General features: G+C 39.3%; 2 protein-coding genes across 2 annotated transcripts in view; one reads left to right on the forward strand and one right to left on the reverse strand.

Moving 5' to 3' along the window:
• Nucleotides 1–22423, reverse strand: part of LOC134826630 (leucine-rich repeats and immunoglobulin-like domains protein 2) — a 37639-nt gene extending 15216 nt beyond the window's left edge. The window contains exons 1-5 of the mRNA XM_063839084.1: nt 22226–22423; nt 15327–15392; nt 2230–2301; nt 636–707; nt 251–322 (exon numbers count right to left, since the gene is read on the reverse strand). Of these exons, the coding sequence (XP_063695154.1) occupies nt 251–322; nt 636–707; nt 2230–2301; nt 15327–15392; nt 22226–22392 (449 nt within the window). The 5' untranslated portion in view covers nt 22393–22423. The remainder of the gene's footprint in view (nt 1–250; nt 323–635; nt 708–2229; nt 2302–15326; nt 15393–22225) is intronic.
• The window catches only part of LOC134826631 (uncharacterized), a 33872-nt gene that overhangs the window by 293 nt on the left and 9962 nt on the right, over nt 1–23617 (forward strand). The gene's annotated exons all lie outside the window — the stretch shown is intronic.

The following is a 23617-nucleotide window of genomic DNA, read 5'->3' on the forward strand; positions in this document are numbered from 1 at the left end:
AGATGTTGTTAGAGTAGAGTAACTTAATTGACTACAATAACAAAAATCATGCTTCCAAGTTCTAATAATAATAAAATCAGTCTCAGAGACAGGGTAATATTCAGAGTCAAGGTAATATCCACATACTTTAGCCGCAATATAACTAGTGAAGTAAACAAGAACACGTGTCCTGATGCCGAAATCCCCCTAAGGGGGGTTGCAGTGCTCCAGCAAGTCGATACATAAATCAGTATAGAGACGGGAAACTTACAGATAATTGATGTTGTTAGCTTTGTAGAACGCTTGGTCGGATATATAGCCAATTTTATTACTTCTTAGATCCCTGAGATGGTTATTTATTAAAAGATAAAACTGGGAAAATGCTGGATACGCGATTTAAACACTACTCACAAGTATTACAGTCCATTAAAGACCTTTAAAATGAACATTAACACCCTCAGTAACACCCTCAGCCAAGCCTGTTTCCGTGGCGACCATGAAACTGTTCGAAATTAGGCCGGCCGTACTTTTCCCAGAAATGTAAGTGAACAACTGAGCTCGTGCGAACCATGCCATTACACAATCCCTAGTTCTAATTCTACCGGCTAAATTAACAAATCGTCAGTTAATTCTGTTGAAAATATAATTGTACGTACACCCATTCTAAATGCTGAAGTCCGCGGAACAAGCGCGCTGGTAGCCGCTCTATCTCGTTTTCACTGAGTACTCTGAGGAATGGAGTGTAAGTAATAATGACACTCTAACGTATATGTAGCGTGAGTAAAAGTGGTAAAGTTAGTTATGTAAAAGTTAGTCAAGGTATTGTTCAGTAGGGCTGCGATAGACCAGTGGACTAGCCGCCGTGATGCTAAAAATATGAATTATATAGCTGTCGGGGAAGATAATGAGCTATAACGTGATTTTCCCTTTACACTAGACACCAGAACGTTGCTTTACACGAATTCTAACAGAGAAAATCAAATATTTTTTCGGGTCACCGTGCTACTTCCATAAATAAATATTTTAAATTTAAACAGATAATCTAAGTATAACTGGGGCCGGTAACGCATTTCACGGTATAAATCTAGTTAAGCACACCGAGGACCATTATCGGAAGTTAAAATGTCATCGTACTAAGGGTACTAGCACGAATAACACTAATTGTTTTAGCGTCAAACTATTGAATATTGATACGTCTAGACACGGAACACGGCAGGTCAGGTAAGGCAGATTGTTCAGTGCTTTCTCTCCATTGTCACGAAATAACCGTACTATACTTCATAGTTTAGGGTACTTTACACCAAGCACTCGGTGGAGGCATTCAAATATTTCAAATTCTAGTTCTCTAGAATTTGTTAGAGGTGTTAATGTGACGCTGTAGAGCCGTTCTGGCGTTATTTCATTGCGAGTGTCCAGTAGTTAGTGTCCAGTAGTTAGTGTCCACTTTGTGAGCCACAAATCAGTACTGGAATGGTTTTTAAAGGAGGCATTGACAAATATAGACAATTATATGGCTGCTTTCAGAACCATTTCAGCATGAACTTGTGACTGTTTCTCACTTCGCCACTTAACCAGTACAATGACAATAGAATTTAAATCAGGCAGGAGACCACTCCAAACCACTTCAAACATCTGCCGAATGTGATCAAAACCGTGAAATCTTATAAAATAATACGCACGCTTGCTTTCGCGGATAGCTTTCATGGACTTGGTGAGGAAATTTGAATTTGTGCGAGGATGGCTTATGATTTGGTGGTGGAATTCCAGGGTTGGGCCCGGACCGTGGACCCTGATGTAATCCGAAATATGACATGAAATTCCGTCTTAAATTTGTTAAATTCTGTCGACCTCCGACAAGTAATTACTATGCAAGGTGTAAAGCCCTAGAAATCCCAGATAAACTGAGAATTTTGAAGGCTCTAAATTGTAAAATTTTAGAGTGTTTTGGAATTACTGCATGTCTAAATTGGGACATGATCAAGGCTTCACCCACTTTTAGCCCATAAAATGGTTCTGCGTATTATCATGCAGACAGCTCAAAACAGTTCTATGGTTCCTCAGACAACAATTACCATTGAACCAAGAATTAGAATTAAACAAACATCCGACCTTATAACCCACCTTGATAATCAAGTTTAAAATCTGTATTTATAATCCTTAATTTCTAAAATTATTATGCGCCCACAATTTCTAATTATGTCACATAAAACCCCGAGTTTGTCACATACTAAAACATAATCCATTACTCACAATATTTTGAGATAAGGTAAACTTTGCAGGACGGTCGCGTCGATTTCAGATATTTCGTTCTGCTGTAATTCTCTGAGGGGAGGAAAGTGTGAGGTTAGTTGTCATAACAACAGGTTAGTTGTCATGGAGACATGGGAGCCAGGTAGGAGCAGAGAATAGAAATAAAAGTTTGTAAGTATAGAGCAAAACATAAATTAGAGCGAGAGTTTTTATCACTATTAGTATTACAGAACAGTGGACTGTTGAGTGATGACAGAACTAATGCGACAGTTTGGTGGACAATTTGGGTCATCGTTATGCTTTTTCTCACATTACATAATATGTAAATGAAAGTCACATGATAATGATGATGTTAGGGTTTTGTCATCGCGGATATTTTGAATAGTGTTTACTAACGATGTCCTAGTTTCCGGCAGCGGAGACACAGACAACCAGCCATCATTAAAACGAGAATAACCACTTAAAGCCGTAGCTAGTTATCGTTTGGGGTTCGATCTAACTGAGATGTGAGTTGACGATCCCCTTGAACCATTCCCAACGGTTACTATTAGCCATCCAATGACGGAGGTATCGAGCCGGTAATTACTTGTAGCTGTTATTTTTAAAATATGGCAGTTGATAGTGTTCATTCGGAGTTGGCCCGATTGTGTGAACTGCGGAGTCCAAATTTGAAGTGAAAAGTACGATAAAACTATGTGAGGGCAACTGTAGTGAACAACATTGTCAGAATAACACTTTAATTGCAGTAGGTAAAGAGCACACACTTGCAGGTTTTCAGTGCGAAACAGGCAACAATGAGGTGTTAAGTGGGGTAGTTTAGTAAAATAGGGAGAGTGGCGAGGAGGGGGTTATTTAGGGAGATTAGCTTGTGGTGGTTATCATGGGACATGTAATGAACTAAAACCTGATTCCGGTTCCAAGCAGCATAAAAATAACGGTCTGTTCAGATAATTCCGCTTAGTCATTTACATTTACACTACCCATTGAATAGCCTATATAGTTTCCCACTTAGTCTAGATTAGTATGTTAGAGAATATAGAGATATCAGATAATGTAACGAAGAAGCGCCGATTCGCGTGTAGAAAATGAGAGATAGTAAATAGAGGCTGTCAGTACTTTGTACACTTGTGCTAGGGGAGGTTAATGACCAAACCCACTATAAATACATTACAGAGTACATAAATACTCTATCCATTATCCAATCAATATTCTCCTTGAGCCTGTTATCTGTTACTCCACACACACACAACACTATATATAACCATCTGCCTCTATCGAAACTCAATAGAATACATAACAGAGACCGATCATGATTTGCTGAAGTCTCATTGGCTCCCTCCAGGACCTCGAAGGGCCATTCAGCCACTCATTAGCTTTCAAAGGCTCGCCAAATAGTTGCTGACCGACTAATTTCCGCCAGTTTTTGCCCACTCCGTCTCTGTAACACATAAGCTGTAAACGGTCTCCCCAACCACCCCGATGTATTAAAGCTTTTTCCGTAAAACACAAATAAACAACCATATTATGATCATTAAACATTGGGTAACACAATTATCTGAAGAATGTTTACGGCAAGTAATTGGCGGGGACCAAGTAGAGACTTCCGTGATCGGACCTCCCGGTACTTAGTATTTAGAAGTGTGTATCACTAAAACTACTCATTTAGATCTGGTATTGATGGTGATTATCCAGTTTAAATGTAGATCAGGCTGAGGTCTTGAGACAGCGGAGGTCTGTTCTTATGCAAATATACACGGGGTTGGTAACTGGTACTCTGGTAACTGGTATCGTCTGGTGAAATGGCACGGAACATGGGCGTTGTACCAAGCACAATGTAATACAAAGTTTATAAATAGGATAGGACCATAGTACTGCAGATCATCAGCCCTGTTTAACCAATTACAAAAACGATCTAATCCTATATTTTTAACTTCTGTAGAGCATTTTTTAGAGACTGAAAGAGCTGATGAAGGGTCACGCAATCTGTAGGATAAAGCAGATAGTCGCGAAAATAATTTCGCTTTTGATAGAAGATTTTAAAATAGGTCATACAATGAGGGTGGTTGATGTTGTGAAGGGTACTAGTGGACGCTTTATGAGGGTGGTTGATGTTGTGAAGGGTACTAGTGGACGCTTTATCCCCCGTAGAAAGGAGGCTTACCCCGACTCTAACAAGTATTTCACAGACACCTCCAGCCTGCGAAGCAAGGCCACTGGCTTTGCGTATAATGAATATCCTTAATGAATATCCCTTCTCCAATTACCTACTCCACATTCTCCACTTACAACTAGAACTTGGAACATTTGGTAGCCAATAAAACTATGAATATCATTTGAGTGACGTTAGTAATTGCTTAATTGTTGTGAAAAGGGTACTATCGAGCGCTTTACTCCACTATAAACAGGCATACTGCAGATTCAGTACTTCACAGATATATTAAGTCGCAAAAATTCAAATACTTTGCATATTATACTTGCCCTATGAATTTATGGAACGTAAAAACTATTATAAAAATTAATGAACGTGTGTAGCCGCCCGGCAGTGTGAAACCGGTCACAAACTGTTATTCATCTAAAGTCCTGACTTCTATTTGTTATTATTGGTCGCATTAATGCCACTGAATTGATAGATAATCTCCATTCACTTACAACTTAGACCCTGGAAAGTTTGTGAGCTAATAAGGCATTATATTAAGCTATAAATAACATTGGATTTAAAATTAATGTGAAGATAATATTATTTTCACTGGAAATTTCTCCGGGTTCTACTTACTTTAGATCTGAAACTTTAACGCCGCATGCAAATAATCCCATTGTTTGGTAGATTTATTATAAAACAGGTGACAAAGTTTGGACACCCGAAGACTTGTGAGATTCTAATAAAATTCAAACTTTCTCACCTAATGTCAGAATGAGACTAGTATCTTGAGGATGTGGGAATTTTCATTCAGCCTACACGCTAGTCCTAATTCTTAGTCCTGACCTATCTTAAGCAACCACCACTCCCAGCATTGACTCGCATTCTTCAATTTCATATTTGAGTGAGAAGTACAATTTTCCAATTTGAGGTACGATTTCGTGAACAATTAATCCAATAATCCATACTTTAATTCCAACGAAATTTGATAATCGCTGTATATCATATATCAGGCGGTCAATACTTTTACAAACCCATCCAAAGGCAGTTACCGTGAAGTTCACAGACCCTAATATTAAACAGTTCCCTAATTCCATTACCTGTGATATGATACAGAGACCAAAGTACTGATAAGACTTCACAATTACTTCTCAGGATATCCTCCAGTGACATTACAAACTGTAAACAAGCTGCTCCACAATCTCTACCCCCACACGGCATAACCACCTTATAACCACCTTCCGGGACAGCATATTATTAACACGGCCAAAATGGACAGTTTTAATCACATTAAAAAGGGTAATTCTGACAATTCTCTCTTTACTTTACAGGAGCCGATAATCGTAGTAAATATATCCATTACTTGGGATTAAGCTTGCAAGTTACTTCCTGGAGACGGAGGTTGTATCTCAACTTCTCCGGTCTCCGGTACTCTGGGCGTGTGTCCATTAAACAGTTAATGGGGGCAATTAATTCAGCTGGATTCGACAATTAATGAACAGTAAGCTGGGAGTTAGTCAGCAGGAAGGCTTCTAGTGGATGTTAGGAGTTCTCCACATATCTGTGGCGAGGTTCAGGTTTCGCCCAACTAACTCTGTATTACTTTGGGAGGAAAAATAATGTTCTTATCTGAATAGAAGCATTCATTGTACTGTGCGAGAGCCGAGAGGAGGGCTGTGGCTTGCTAATTTAATAATTTAATAATAGTTTAATAATTCAAGCTTTTTAAAAAAGCTAATAAAAATTTCACTGAGTTGTAGTATACGGTGGAGATCTTGTTAAACTTTACTACATATTATAAAGTTATAATGGGGGCGTCCACCAATCAGCGGAGATATGATGTAGATATGATGTAGCTCTATATCCAATCACAGCTCCCTAAATTGTCACGTGATAACAGGATGAACGCAGCATGAGAGCCACAAGTACAACTTGTTAAGCAGAGTACTGTACCATAAAACCTGATTCTAATTTTGCTTGCACCAGACAGACAATGTGGATTTAACTAACTCTCCTGAATTAATGCATAGCACTACAGATTCTACACGGTATTAATTATATTTCATTAACAGCTGACTGATCTCAGTTTAAAACAGGTGTAAGCTCAGAGCAAGCTTGATTCTGCTGTAACCGCGACTAAGACCAACTCAGTGCTTGGACAGAAACTGAGAAACCGCAACTCTATTTATACTACGTTTAAACGATTGGGTGTTTAATGAAATGCCAGTTTTACCATTAGTAGGTCACTGGCCCGTGCAGAGTAGCAGACGAATGTTGCATCTTACACGATTTAAACATTTATACCGTATGTAATGTAAAATATGGGCAAGAAATCGTCTGGAAAAAATGACACAAGATTACGATCTTAACTTCATTACATATTTACTTTTGCACTCGTGTAATACAATTTGCGTTCGGAAGCCTTATGTCTTTTTGGAAGCCCGCGAAAAAGAGACCTTATCTTTTAGAATCACAATTGCAGTCCTTTACTCCTCTGACATCCCGCCCAAACCCAGCAGTTACCCGAGTAATTCCTAAACAGAAAAATGATTGTTCCTGCGTACTGCACTAGCCTCAGGGGTGTGGTCTAGATTTGGAGGTGAAAGGTTTACCTGCAGGATAAGCGGATTTACAATTGCATAATTTGTGTCGTGATATAACTCCGAGACATGAGATACGACGAGCATCGCACAGATTGAGACAGCTTCCTTGCGGAACAGCTGAGAGCTATTACGTGCCCATCTGTCTAACAAGAGGTTTAATCAGTCCTGCAGGCGGGCTGCTCAACACAACATTTAGCTGCCACTCCGCTGGAGTATCTTACTCAACCAAATGGAAAGGAGGGGGTCTTTGTATTTTCAATTTCTATCCAACCTTGGAATGCTTACGACACCCCCGTACTCAGCTTGATTAGGACGGATGTAGCAGGTATTTACAACATGTAAAGTCAGAGAGCCCGTGTGACACCCACTTCAGCGAATAACCTCCAGTTTACAACTTTAGGACACTGTCCGGTGGCTCGCTTGTTTTACGAATCTAGAGCTGGCAGCATGTTATAAAGACCACGTTCTCAGCAAACTCGCACGTCTCTCAGTGGGTCATTGCCAAGATCACTTCGTCAGAACAAGTGGTCAGTGAAGTTCGTGAAAACTGCTGAAGTGCTGCTCGATCATCCGACCTCAGAGACAAGAGGCTGCCGCCGTCCTTTAAGTTTAGAATGTTTAAACCTGAACCACTTCTTGGATCATATGTGGCCGGTACAAGAGGATGGGCGCTAGTCAGTCATCACAGGTAGCAAGTGCTTGTTTGAAATAAAAGTGGTTAATGACTGATTGAAGTGGCTGGTAGTGTTCTCTTCGGGCTCGCTTACTCAAGTGGAGTCTTAATTTAAAGGGAATTAAGCAGTGGAGCAGTGAGTTTATAACATCGCGACACTGTGCACTGGCTCCCGTGTTTTACAAATCTGGTGCTGGAAGCATGTTATTTAGAACACTTGCTCTGTTAACTATCACGTATCTTAGTCGGTGATTGCCAGGATCAAACTGCTTCTTGATTGAGTGGTCAATCATCCGATCTTAGATTTCTACATAGGGAGATAGGAGGCTGCCGCCGTCCTTGTTTAGGCCTTCAGACCTGAACCAGTAATTCTCGGATTATAAGTGGCAGGTAGTGACTGCTGAGGTGTCAGTTTTAAGTCCGTTTAAAAAGAGGGCTGGCTCGGACCTAATAGACCACTCAAACTGACACAATTGTGACCCTGAGTAGCGCTCTACACGGTCCATCCCTAGCACGCGATAACATGCTACTGTTAAACAGCCATTCATTGTATCACCCCGCATTTATAGAAAAGTCGTAAGATTGGATTGTAGAGCTTTCTGTGGAACTAACCAGCACAGATACATCTCACAATATCGATCATTTACTGATTTACTGTGAAATAATCAGATTATCAGATTATCAAATATTTGGCATTGTGAAATGATTAAATAATTTAGGGTGAAATAATTTGATGATTAATCCCCAATCATTTTCACCGTAACTGGCGGGTCCCGGGGACCAGTTTCACGGTATTTTCAGGAGCTGGTAATCATCAGTGCCACCTACCGACAATGTATCTAGTTCTGCCCCGTTTGAACCTGTCCCGTTTGGATCCCCGGCTAGCTCTGTCCTCGGGGTTCCAGGTGAAAAGTGTGGCTACGTCTAATCAGATTGTTGAACCTCTTTGTGTCGGCAGCTCGGCCGACGGACAAGAGTGTGAAAACGATTTCTTATCTAATGGAAGCTTGTTATCATCCACTAAACGATCTTATGGCACTTGGCAGGCATCCTTTTATCAATTCTGTCTTTCAAAGGAAATTTTCTTCTTTAATTATCAAATGTCTTCGGCACGCTTCACTGCTCATCAAATCAGGTATACATTCCGATAAATTAACTTCAAAAGTCAAGCAATATAGGACTCGAGAAAATGATAATTTCTCAGAACATTTTGCCATTATCTTTATTTCATAAGCTGATTTTTAAAGAAGGGTCAATTTTTAAATGGAACTCAGTCTAAAACAATTTCCCACGGGTTTTTAACAATAAATCGCCGTGTCAGTCTCTACCTCGCCCTTCATATTTTTCCAAAAAATCCCATGGCTACATTGACCTGCCTACAATCTCCTCACATTTCTGGAGATCTTCACAACTTCTCCCAACTACCTTGCTTCAATTATTAACATCTCTGCACGCTGTCCGAGACGACTGGTCACCAGTAACACTATCACGAAAACGCGATAATCGTTTACAGCATCTTGTACCACCTGATAACCAGGGTGTCGTATGCCGTATTGACATGCTATCTGTCCAACGAGTCAAATAATCTGGGAAATGTATCGCTCCAGCTCGGCATTACGGCCCCAGGCTGACCAGCACTTTCAGAGCCTTCATTCCCACGGAGTGTTGGAACACGGACACTGTGATCGCGCCTTGTTTGTGCTAGTTCCGTGCTCGAATACATGGCTCACAGAACTGCGCACAATGTGCACTATAGATAGCAGCGGTAAAGACAGTGCTCCTGCAGCTAACAATAGAGTATGGTCAGTAGTAGTAAGCTATAGATAGAGTGTGTCTATCTCACTAGCTATAGTTAGTCCTTCCGTGAGAGAGAGCCTGGCAGCTGGCAGCTGACATTACCGATATAGGGCTGTCGAGATACCACCGGGACTATTAACTACACGTGCAAACTGCAACAACAGAGTACACTGCACGTGCAAACTGCAACTACAGAGTACACTGCACGTGCAAACTGTAAATACACAGTACATTGCAGTCTGCACGTGCAAAAAACACAGATTATAATCGTTATTCCACGTGGAGCTGATGGAATACTGAATAATTAGGCTCAGGAACCAGGATACAAAAAGGACTTGCAGGGGTAACCTGGTCGGGTATTATGTCGCTTATCTTACTGTACTATGCTAACAGAATTAAAATCATCCATCATAATGATAATTAAGACATCGTAAATACTGTATATATTGTGAATCCTGGGGTAATTTATTGGTAACTGCCACAATCCACATGATGGCAGAAATGCAACATAGCAATTATTTAATCTCCAGGAAATCAAGAGAAGGATTAAATGTCTCGTTAACCCGAGATTATAGTCTATTGGTACGGGCAGATTGTATTTATTTATCTTTAGTACTAGCGGTATAGCTAGTACTCTAGTATAGCTACTTTGATAACAGACACTCATTTCCAGTGCGTATCCGCCATATGATCCTGATATTTACCACAATGAACAAGGGATTTATGGCTAATTGGCTGATTAATTGATGGCTAATTGCTCAATTAATTGGTTAAGAGCACTGTGTATCCCTGTGTAATTGTAGGAGATATCAGGCAGATGTATATCTTGTAACAAGGGAGGAGGAGGGCCTGTATTCAGTCATGTCGGCAATTATACCTCTTAGTAAATATACACTAGTAGTAGTTATAGTACTAGTAGTATAGTACTTTTTAGTATAGTGCTTTTGTTCTTAAACTCTCAAAATCAGTACTGTAACTACTAGTAATACTATTAGGAGAGAGTCCAATGTAGGGAATGTACTATATCATAAACCATAATTTGAGCTTTATGATGATTCAAATTGTAATTTTAGTTAATATACTATGAGTCCTAACTCTCCTTACGTACGAGAATGGAGTTTCTCTTGTAGAAAATATGCTTTTAAAAAAATTGTCTTCTAACTTATTGAAATATTCTTACTTTAAGTAGAACAATAAACCGTATTGAAATTTTAGACATCAAATGATAAACATAACAATAATATTTCAAAATTAATTGTTATGTTTATCATATTTGTTGTATAAAATTTCAACACGGTAAATTAAATTGAAGGAAGCACGTGGTGAAATGCTCGTGAATATTTTATTAAAGATAAAAAGTTTTATAAGGAGTTAACTGCGGTTCACCACGTGCTTCCTTCTTTTGCTTTGAATAAAATGTTGGTAGTTGTGCTGTCGGATATCACCCAAACTTGGTCACTAATGAGCTAGTGGGACAGCTCTTTAACAGTCAATGATTGTTAATAAAGACTATGAGTCATTGCTCATTAAAATACCACGTCTGTCCAATACAAAGCCACCAGGTCATCTCACCCTCCAAGCAACCTAGCGTTGTGCCTTGTCAAGCTCATGACATCAGGTTAATGACCCCGTTTAATAAAGTAATTGGTCACTTTGTACGGCAGGTCCAGGTATTACTCCTATCGGTTCAGGACAATTCTTGCTTATCTGGTGAGATAGCCAATCAATTAGTTCGCGCTAGTCCGTTTAGGTGAGGAAAAATTGAGAAGAACAGCTCTATTAAATGTTTACGTGACAGTTACTGGGAATGTTTTGTTAGGTAGATGGCCTGAGCCAGGCACCACCCACCTTAACAGACCTAATTAGACAAAGCTGAATATACAGAGCAGTTAATTATGTCTTAATATGAATAATTAGGGCATGTTTATGTGGTTGAATATTGTGAGATAAAGGAATATTGTAGACGGGATGACTAGAAATTAGGGTCCACATACTATCCCCTTGTCCAGTTAGATCCCAGACATTGTGCCCATTTGCCTGGACTAATTAATATATGCTCTCATAGTCTGTTAGTATCACTATGTTCTGCTAATTATGGAGTTAACTCCCCTTCTCCTCCTTCTTCTCGATTATTCTCCTCTTCACCTCTATTAAGATGCCGAAAATCTGCAGAATCTGCAGAAGATCCCACAGTCTTACGTCAAAGGTAAACCAATAATTACAGCTAGCGATCACTAATGGATTTATCGCAAAGTTGCTAAATCAATTAAATTAGTTAATTTACCATCGGCAGATATCTGTTTTCCGTATAGCAGAGAAGGTTGAGCATAGAACCACTGACAAATTAGCCAAATTAAATGCGGAGAAAAAAGAATTGTGTCTCATTGCTCATTGGAGCTAGGGTCAAAGTGTGAAATTAAACAAATTAATTCATACTAAACCAAGTAGGAATTTTGCCTCAAATGTCAAGCTTGGCTGTAAACTAGATCCCACATCCAGCAGCCTTGAAGAGAATATAAGTCTTGAGAGTATTCTTACTTTCTTATTTTATAACTATTCTTAAATCTGTTAGAAAGTAGAAACCAATACAAACCCCGCTACTTCCCTTTTAGCGGCACACCCACTTCAATATCTACTCTCCCAGTGGTGGAGATATTTGAATAGCATCACAATCTGCTATTGTTTGTTTTCTTGAGAAATATCTTCTGACAAGCATGTGGTCGCGTAAGTGTAGTCCTGAGTTTAAATAACACACTTGACCAATCAAGCGGAGAGCTGGAATGTTGAGATAGTATCAGATATCTCATATCTGGGAATCCTATCGTGTAAACATGAGGAGATATCATCCTGACAGGTTACTTCAGACCACTAGAGTTGGGGCGTGTACTGACTAAGTGTGAAGTGTCAGTCATTGTTTCAGTTTCCTCTTCATGTTCGTTTCAGACGTGGTGATGAGGAGAGGAGACCAAACAATGGTAGGGTGGAGGCAATATCCTGATAAATCCTGCTGTCAACCAGTTCAACTACTGGACGTCTAGAATGTTCTCTCATTATTTACCTACAAATGGAAGGCGAGATTTCACAATATTGAAATTACAATGTTGAAGGTTGATAGTACGAGAAGAGACAGTGTGAATTTGCACCTACTATGTAAATTCTTACCTTCTATCTAATATCCTGCACAGTACATAGGTATCCTAATAGCCAGGGGTACGTTAAAATATGGGCTTTCTTTAGAAAATATTTTCAAACCGCTGTCAAATTAGGCCCGTATAATGAATATTTGAAAGGTTACACTATTCAAAGCTGCGCCTTCGATCGATCGTTTAGTCTCCACTTATCGTTTAATGATCGATTAAAATATATAGCAGAAATTCCCTCTTTCCAGTGTTCCAGTGTAACCAATATTTGAGTTTGACTCTTGACATGTAAGCATGTAAGCTTATTCCACAGAAATATCAAACTATAATACTCATTTGATAAAAACCTGAATATAATCTAAATTTAAGTACTGTTTCCTAAGGACCTCCTTACAGAACTCTGCACTTGGACCCTGTCAATATATGGACCATATTTAGAGTGACTCGCCAAACATCGCAGGTCTGAATACCTGATAAATGATTAACTGTGCCAGTTTCAATGAATAATACATAAAGGTCCGCAATAAGAGCCTAAATTGCCATTGTACGACGCTTCACAGGCTGATTACACTGATTAGAAGGGCTCCAATTATAATGGGCAATATTATCAACATGACTGATAATCTTGTTAGATAAAACTGTGCATTTTCCCGCCATCTTACCCAAGTTTGCCAGCAACATCACCTCTCTGCAAGTGCTACTACCAACTGACGACAATAGATCCCGGATATAAAAGTAGCAGCTTGTAGAAAACTCTCCTCCCCTCCTTTTGTCCGGACTCTTTTACCAGACATCCTAAAATACCCCCATTGTCTGTCACGCTCTCAGAGGAAGCATCTGCGAATCTGGGGAAGCTTATTTATCACTTGACATGTGGTCGGTAAAGGTAACAAGGCGGTGCCAGGTCTGGGGTAGTTTGTAGATTGTACAATTATAACTGAGATGATCTCTATTATGTAATCACGGCCCTGGAGTCATCAAGGCGCTCCCAAAGCACCCAGCTCATGAATTATTTAGCAGGAGAGTGGAGCTAACTCCGTACTTACTACTCCTTAATTACGTGGGTGCTGCAAGATGGGAGGCGATGTAGCGCATGTGTACAGCGATAGGGAAAAGTAAATGATGATCTGGGTACCTGTAAGGAGTATTGTGTATGTGCTAAGCAAGTATGTGTGTATAATATCTGCTATATATCTGTACATTTCAAATCGTAACGAGATCTGAGGGTGATTATCACCGTATGGGTGCCAGGCTATGTTCCTTAAGTGCTTGCTTTGAAGATATGCAGCTTGTCAACAAATACTCCTCCATTTAAAGGATGATTAGCAGTCTTACTTAAACCTGCTTTTCATCAAGTTATTCCGTACGGGAGTCTTTGATAGAACATACTGACTTTGAATAAAAATTTAAGTTTAGTACATACCTGAAGAGGAAGAATCTGATTTAGTCTGTAAATTAGCTCAACTTTAGTCAGTAATTTAGTTTTATTTAGCGTTAGAATTTAACAATCAGCATTTCAATCTAAATATGAACGCCCTAAACTCGTAAGAAATCAGGATTTCTCTCAAGACACTCCTGCATCTCCTGATTTATACAGTGCAGCTAGCTATTACAATATATCCAGTTATCTCCTGATGTATACAGTACTATTGCAATATCTCTAGTTATCCTGATTGTGTAATGTCCAGAGTATGCAGCACCAATAAATCCCCTTCTCCTCAGAAATTCCAACCTGGAATATACAAATCCCTCGCTATATCTCTGTGTAACTATTGTCTCTTTCTCTGGAGTTCTAAAACACCGATTATACTCGTTCACTACCGTTATAACCACGTGTTATGACGTTCCCTCCTTTTAACAATCGGGCCAATCACATCTTATCACCATTATATATATTATAACCCAAGCAAAATGAATTGAATGGTCGCGGTTGAATAATTCCAGAGAGATGACTAAAAGATGATCCTGAACGCTCACATCAATTGTCTGAAGCTTAACTTGTTAACTTATAAATAGGAATTGTATGGATAAGAGAGCATGCTCTGCATGTCCTCTAATAATTGACCCTCAGTAATTGAGGACCCGTGCTTCACATGCCCTGCCACGTGCTTCACGCGTGCTTCCCACGTCACTCTTATAATACAGTTATAAAACTACAACAAGTACCGACCCTCACTTATCTCCTCCAATTATAAGGAAATACGATAAGTTTGTTGATTGTCTAATGACGGGATACGGGACAGCTTTGACACGATACAGGGCTGCTTTACTAGCAGCTATTATAGGAGGGGGCTGAGTAAAGAGGGCCAGGTAGTATTGGGGGCTGATTAGGGGGAGGCACTAACAGTAGTATGTGAGGGTGCTGCATAGTGCATGACACTACTCATTCTGTACACTCTCCAATATGGAGCTCAGTATTGGGGAGATTGTGTTAGAGAATGGAGGGTTGCTGGTGATGGTTGGGGTGAGTAGGTGATTGTTGACTAATTTAGCTACCCGAGTGCTCGAGATAATACCCTATTGTGACGAATCATAAAATGCATAATATATGATGTATTTGATTCGATATATTTTAGTTGACTGATGAAATATTATATCATTAAAATGGAGATTGTGATGGTTTAGACTATGAGAGACAGAGCACGGGTGTAAAGAAAGAGAAAGGAATAATCAAGAACACTATATAAGTGAATTCATAATTGAAAGTAAAAGTGAAAGTGAAAGTGAAATAAGGGGTATGTACTCACAAAGCTCTGAGGTTGTTATAATACTGCAGACCCTCCATACTCCGCAGTCGATTGTAACTTAGGTACCTGAAAACGAAATGTCATGAATAGTGAATACTGAGCTACAAAACATTTAAACAAATCCACACTGTTGGTTGAATGTTAAGTAGCGAATATATGCTGAAGGAATACAGAAGATCAAATATTAATGCTTTTCAAACAAAGTTACAACGAATTCTTCATGTAGTGCATCCTGGGTTTGGACAGGATATGCCCGTTAAAATATTTCCATCACGTTACATTACATAATTTTCAATAAATGTAATAGATTTGTAGTGTTGTAATTAGTTGTAATATGTTACAAATTGTTATGTTAAAAATATTGCGTCTTTGAGCTCCTGTCTTTGAAATTTGAATTGGAGTGTAACATTTTGACAAATTCCAAAATTGGGTGACCTGCAGTATTTGTAATTTTGTAGCCTACATAAGAAACATTCCGCTATTTGTCCACACAAAATGGATAAAATGATTTCCATGATTGGAAGTCATAGCTGATGCAATGTTTAAGTTTGTACCGGGTGGCACATTGATCACCATAACACACTTTGTGTTTGTCTGATCTGACGGATTAAAGACGCTTTCCCCTCGACCCTTTTGTATGTTAACCATATCATATCATCATTTAAATGAACAAGGTGCAGTAAGACTTTAAATACCAGACCATTTCAATAAACAATGTTCCGAACATGAAATGGTCGCGCAATTAAATTGGGAATTCTGTACTTAAATACTTAAATAGTAAATACATTCAAGTTAGGTGCATATCTCCGGAATTCTGTTTTTCTGGTTCCGCAATTGAGTCCGAGTTTGGCTTCTGTGCTTTATTGTTGCGTAAATAGTGGGGTCCATTTCTGCTTCACAAACAGTTGATATAATACTGTTCGCTAGGTTTAACTTCTGCTGCTTGCTTATATTAAATTATTATATTTCATTTATTGATTTTTGCAAATTGTATTCCATTATTAATATAGGACGGTTATTAGTATTAATATTAAACCTTGTTCATCTTAAACGTTGTAATATAAAGTAATTAGGTAATAAATAAATTATTATATTTTTAATCGTTCCTTAATCGTTCCTTGCAAGACATATATATTCGCTCATATTGATGTAACCACATTTACCATGGACCACGAACATTGTCGCAGAGATTTCAAACTAAAATTAGAGAATGTTCAGAGTAATTTGTTGAGGAAATATGGTCGGCATACCGCAAGTTAATGATCTTACCTAAATTGGCTACATTTATCTGCTTTGAGGAGGCTAAAACAAATAATCAGTCAGCAAAGCTACATTCCTCTCATGCCTAACATACTTCCTTCATCCAGTCATTCTTTTATTGAAGTACTAAACTTATGACAACAATTTATTGGATGTTTCTTCAGGTTCTAGAAGTTAATGAAAAATTAATGTGCGCTCGGCTCAGCTTGTTGCACGTGGGCGCTTTGAAGCGCTATGTTTAGCTGGAGGTGAGATTAATAGAGCGTCTAGCGGTGCTTATAGCACAGTAATGGGGTAATGTATACAGTGAGGCCGTTAGAACGGTCAGTGTGTACTGTATTTGTATGTAGCGGCGTTGTGGACCAATTACCGTTAATGAACACTAGCATTAGCTAGAAATAGCAGCGCTACAATCGTACTAGGAACTATGGTGGAGGAGAGAGGGAGGAGAGGAAGGTAGCGGATCATTAGTTTGTCAGGTGATAATTATAAATGTGTTTCAGTGACTAGCTACAAGGGCCATTCTCCTCTCATGCAAGATTATTCAAGATTGAAACTAACTTGGATAAACTTCCCGGCTTGAATCTAGTGATGATTTGTTGGGATGCTAATCCTCTAATCATAATGAGGTATCTAATCAGTGGGAAAATTAAGTCGGCCAATCTTAAATTTTTCGTGCAACCTTGATACAATCTCGCTTGAAAGTTACGGGGTAGACAGTTTGGCAGAATTCTTATTCTAGTAAAACATGATCTACGAAATACGAATAAGTCGCATTCCAGGAAACACTGCAGTATGTTTGAGCTGTTAGGTCCTGAAGGTTTGGACTAGCTAGGAGTAGGAGCAAATTGGGAGCGTTACCAGATTTACTGCAACTGATAGCAATAATAAGGTAATAACGAGAGACTTATCAGGCATTATCAGGAATTATCAGGTATTGTCACACAACAATCCTAACCACTAATCAGGGGTGCAATGGTGCAATCTTGTCTAAACTAATCTAAGAGCTGAAATGACACTAAATATCTAGAAATACTGCAAAGACAAGATAATTAGAAAGTAAAGGTGTTGTGAAAATGCCCCAAATTTATCTGCGAATATTTTGGAAAATATGTTTCATTTTTATGGTTTCAGATAAAATCACCGCTCAGCAATTCTTATCTCCTTGAATAGAGTAAAGCTGAGCCAGGAACCAGTTCCTACCACCCAACTTCATGCCAGGACCCTGGAGTCTGGACATTGTATCTTTCTTTAGTCTCGCCCCCTAAATGTAGCAGCTGGATTTAGTCTGGGACCCCTAATCTTACATTACATTTTAATCCGTGTCTCAGAACCACATATTATGAGACTGAAGCTGCGTGCCTTTCTGAGTTAGGTCATGTATAGTCCCGACATTACCGTTCATTCTCAAGCAAATCCAATCTCAGATAGATTGGTCCAACCGTCCCGACCCTTGGATTCATAAACAGTTTAAAATCCTGCATATAAATGAATATTTTACATAAACTGCGCTAGACCAATGAAGTGGGTTAGAAATATCACGTGACACGGTCCCGACCTGACGCTGTACCACTCAGTTGATTACTTGATCAACAATGACCTCCTCAAAACTAAACATTATATATAACATAATATATACGCTCACAGAGAGACGGAGAATGGTATTAACAGTGTGGTACACTGCTCCAGGACTCTCAGACTGCTGCCTAAAACCAGGCGGAGAATGGTATTAACAGTGTGGTACACTGCTCCAGGACTCTCAGACTGCTGCCTAAAACCAGGCGGAGAATGGTAGTAACAGTGTGGTACGCTGCTCCAGGACTCTCTGACTGCTGCCTAAAACCAGGCGGAGAATGGTAGTAACAGTGTGGTACGCTGCTCCAGGACTCTCTGACCGCTGCCTAAAACCAGGCGGAGAATGGTATTAACAGTGTGGTACGCTGCTCCAGGACTCTCTGACTGCTGCCTAAAACCAGGCGGAGAATGGTATTAACAGTGTGGTACGCTGCTCCAGGACGCTCTGACCGCTGCCTAAAACCAGGCGGAGAATGGTATTAACAGTGTGGTACGCTGCTCCAGGACTCTCTGACTGCTGCCTAAAACCAGGCGGAGAATGGTATTAACAGTGTGGTACGCTGCTCCAGGACTCTCTGACTGCTGCCTAAAACCAGGCGGAGAATGGTAGTAACAGTGTGGTACGCTGCTCCAGGACTCTCTGACTGCTGCCTAAAACCAGGCGGAGAATGGTAGTAACAGTGTGGTACGCTGCTCCAGGACTCTCTGACTGCTGCCTAAAACCAGGCGGAGAATGGTAGTAACAGTGTGGTACGCTGCTCCAGGACTCTCTGACCGCTGCCTAAAACCAGGTGGAGAATGGTATTAACAGTGTGGTACGCTGCTCCAGGACTCTCTGACTGCTGCCTAAAACCAGGCGGAGAATGGTATTAACATTGTGGTACGCTGCTCCAGGACTCTCTGACTGCTGCCTAAAACCAGGCGGAGAATGGTATTAACAGTGTGGTACGCTGCTCCAGGACTCTCAGACTGCTGCCTAAAACCAGGCTGGGTTTCTCTCACTAAAGCAGGCTGGGTATCAGGCTGAGTCTTCCCGACAACAGCATGTGATCAGGCTGGGTCTGGGAGCTGGAAACGTCCCATAATTACGAGCCTATACCATATCATGAATCATGATACTATAGTGAATTTAGTAGACTATCAAATGGGAGTTATTTGGGAGTTATTTGGACGAGTCGTTAGGATAAACGTTTGGACTAATGAGTCTATTGGAACTGATTTATCAGCAATCCCTCTTACATTACAATCCTTCTCAGATTTTTCTAGCTAGTATCTTTATTGACCTAACCACAGTTATTGCAATTCCGGCAATTGCCGAAAATTTGCTTTACATTGCAGACGAGTGCTTGAATACCCTGAAGGCTCTACGGAAAAGAATAGTTGAATTAGCGCCAACTTTTCGGGCTATTTTTTCCATGAGGTCAAAAAACAGGAATTGAGTTAATTGACTTATGACACGTATTGCGGAGGACTTAGCGCAGTTACAGTCATTTAATTATAATTTTGAAAATAATCATCTTTGAGTCTACTAGTCTCCCGGTGTTAAGTCATATTACAACAGATCATACGGTTTTGGGGGAAATTTGGTTTTTATAATTCCAAAGAATTCGATCAATCTGTCGTATGGTCTGTCAAAAAACCTCAAACTCATTTACAATTATTAAGAGTTTATCTACAACTACTGATTTCATTTGGGAAAAGGTGGTGTTTTGTCGCCTAATTGTGCTGTCCAAACTTCAAAGAACTTGATATTTGGGAAGCAGCGCAAGAACCTGACGATACGGATAAAGTCATGGGTTACACAGCTGCTTTGTCAATTAAAATAGATTTGTCGGGACTAATTAGAGAAATGGGGAGTGAAGTGTCAGTACCCATCACCCGACACATACTGTACCAGTACATTATCTCACTTAGCCGGTATTTCACCACATCCTCCTCCTAGACCTCCCGCCAACTATTATCATTCTTCAAATAACCAAATAACATTCCTCGCACAGTACACAAGGTGAGCACATTAAAATGAAACATTTTCTATTACAGTAAACTGTGGCGATTAGTTGTCTATAGCTTAAGATAGTTTAGTTAAATTGAAGAGTAGTTAAGTCTTATTATAGACTTTCGTTGGACTACATATATTCAACTGGCTCAACCCGAATAGACGACCATGCGCTAAAGTATTTGAATAATGCTAGACTTAGCAAGCCCATATTTTTTGTCTACGACACAGCATATATATATAATGATCAATCCTGAGACTCTCATCAAGCAAGATAAGCTAGCAGTGCGGTCTATAATCAGAGAATATGTCGGTGGCATACCCACTGTAGTAGCAATTCAACAAAATACTGCGAAGAAAGGCAGCAATCAAATTAGTAGCCGACAATCAGCACATTAATATTGCACATATCAAGTGTGAACTTTGGTAGATATTGAGGGACTGGAGGGGGTTCAGCTAATGAGCTCTCTTTTGTCTGTGTCAGTACTAACCCAGCTATTACCTGTTAACCCTTCTTTGGGGTGAATTAATGACCAATCTGTTCACTGGGTCACGATCTCTTACGTTTAGAAATATGCTAGTTGCTACTTAAGCTTTCTGAAGAAGATACAGGTTTTCTGAAGAAGATGACTCTCCCTGGTTTCTCTGTGTGATGTCAGGTGCTAAAACTGGGTGATATGGTGCATTGTATCCAATATATACATGGCTATGTAGTATGCAGTACCCGCACCGATATCAATCAAACATAGATCCGCTGATACGAGCAGATCCACAGAAACCAATTTCATTACCCTGCGTGGATGGTAGCCACTGACCACTGTGTTTAGCATGTCACAAAGGTGGACACTAGTTCAGATAAGAACTAGTGTCCAGCTAGTGTTGATCATGTCAACAACCACCCAACAAACTCTCTCTCTCCCTCCCTGGGGATCTCTCTAATCAGGTTTATCAATAACAGACTCCTCACGTAAGAACTGTCAGTAGATCTGGGTAATTTAGACCTGGCTCGGGACTGTGACGGAACGACTGACAATCCTCGTAATGAGATGATTGGACACGACAAGATGCAGTCATCGGACAACAATGTCCTGGTCCTAGAAGCTCATTTATTGAACAAGCGCTAATCGATGGTTGATTCTACTTGCTTGCTACTTCACCACTCACTACTTGGCACGCCACTTTTTAAGACTTTATTAATTATCAATTCAAGTGATTAGATAGATATATTTGCGCCTACTTCTCAATTTAATTAGAACTTAAAGATTGCTTGACAATGTACGTTGGATGATGAAAATTTAGGTTTTAACACAGTATTTCAATAGCTGAGGCTGTCAAAGACAAAGATAGCATCATAATTCAGAATATGTAGCGATATATTCTACTTGCTATAAGGCTATAGGACCAACTTATGAACTACATTGTATCAATTGTGCAGAGGAGACAATTGTTGTAAAATTTAGTTTTCAATACTGATTTTAACAGTATTGAGGCTGTCAACGAAAAGAAGTTGTCACCATGATTCACAATGTGCAGTTAGATGGATAACTTACTATGAAACCCACTGTTACAGTTGGTTAAACATGAGGTATCAGAGTTATCGGCCAGTAATTGTTGCATTACTGACATTATCGAATTACATTGTATCCATTGTGCAGAGAAGAGAAAATTATTATAATGGACGAAGAATCAATGCCATGTTTGGCCACTAGTTCTGTGCGGACTGAGGTGACTAATTGTTAACAATCGTCTCGGTCTGTATTTTGAACATGTAATGTTATTACATTTTTCAAAACGGTCAACAGTGTACTGAATAGTAGTTAGACGAATTACCGGCTACTATACTATATGCTGCTTAGTATGGCTTGAGGAAGTTTGGACTAAATTGTAACACGGCTCAGTGGAGACAGCATGGGCTTAACAACATTTTAACAGTGAGGTATCATTTATCATAGTCAGTCAACTGATAGACTAAGATTAACAGATAAATATTCTGAATCTGAGGACATAAATAGAAACGATAGCAACAACAAAAAAGTCAGCAAGTTTAATATCATCCGAAAAAACTTACAGAGTAGACACATGGGATGGCATATCAAAAGGGATAGTGTCCAAACCGAGGTTCTCGCAATTAACCAAGACCCCATCTTCGTAGTCGAAATCAGTCTCACACTCGCACTCAGACGGACAGCTCCTTGCAAAGTGTAGGTATATCAGGAGTACCCAAATGGCAAACATCTCCTATATCAAATAGCTGATTAATGTTCCTGTTATAATGATAGAATTATGGTGACAATAATGTTGGCGATTCCATATCGTTTCAGGTGCACAGTTTCATGAGGAAATAACAGTTCTGGAATTCCAACATTAGAATTGGAAATAAGATGATAGTAAACTTAGCAAACATTCCCTATTTTCAAGAGACACATTTACTTTTGTTTGAACGAATAACATTATGGATACAATTAAATATAGTGATGATATATTATTTTGGGTGCATAATTGTCATGAGGAAAAAATCAATTGGAATTCCAAGATTTCAGATGCGAATGTCAAATATATGATGAAGTATGATGATCTAAATTCTAAAAGAAACAAGTATTGAAGAGATTCAAAGGTGTTTGTCAACACACGATCATGAGCCCTTAAATGCAATACGTCTTGATAATCCGAGCTACAAGAAATTTTTTGAATTTTTGTTTTGTTTTTGTTTCTCTAAAAAATTGTTTCTCTTTTGTTCATAACCTGATAAGGAAACACCCCCCCCCCCCCCCCCCCCCCACCCGGAAAACAATCTGCCCTACTTTTTCCATGAAGATGCCCATCCACTCAGACATTAGTAAGCTTAAGCATTCACCAAGGTATGTTGTTTGGAAATAAAGGAACAAGAAATCAAAGCAGAAGGAATCCTGCCTGAGCCATTTGTTAACACGACATTTTACTCCCCCACTTATTTGTTTGCTGCTCCATTAAAAAAATTTAAATGTTGTGAACAGCTTTTAGATAAAATGATTATGCATACATTTTAAAGTAATTAGAGATCCAAGTCAACCACAAAAAATCCAAATATAAACTATCTTTTCTCTATGCAGTGTAAATTATATGGGTCAACACAATGATGTTATGATTTTATGTCACAAAAATATGTTTGAACTGTGAAAAGGCAAGCAACAAACTATGTCAAATAAGTAATGAACTCACACAAAGCACTAAGTTAAATTCATTTTCTTAAACTTAGCCCATGTTTTCTTGTCAATGACGTTGCAACACCCAACTCGCAATGAATCGAAATGAAACTAGAGCTAGATTTATCAACAACAAAAATACTAATTTAGCCAAGCAGAAAAAGAAGGAATACCAAACTGGACCCATACAATTTTTGGACAGACTTTGAAAGAAACTTTCAAGTACATTTAAGACAAGCAGCCGAGAAAGCTAACTGATATTATGTAGTGACCTTTGA

Source organism: Bolinopsis microptera, chromosome 2 (genome assembly GCF_026151205.1).
Source record: "Bolinopsis microptera isolate Bmic1 chromosome 2, MBARI_Bmic_1.0, whole genome shotgun sequence".
In the NCBI taxonomy this organism is placed as follows: domain Eukaryota; kingdom Metazoa; phylum Ctenophora; class Tentaculata; order Lobata; family Bolinopsidae; genus Bolinopsis; species Bolinopsis microptera.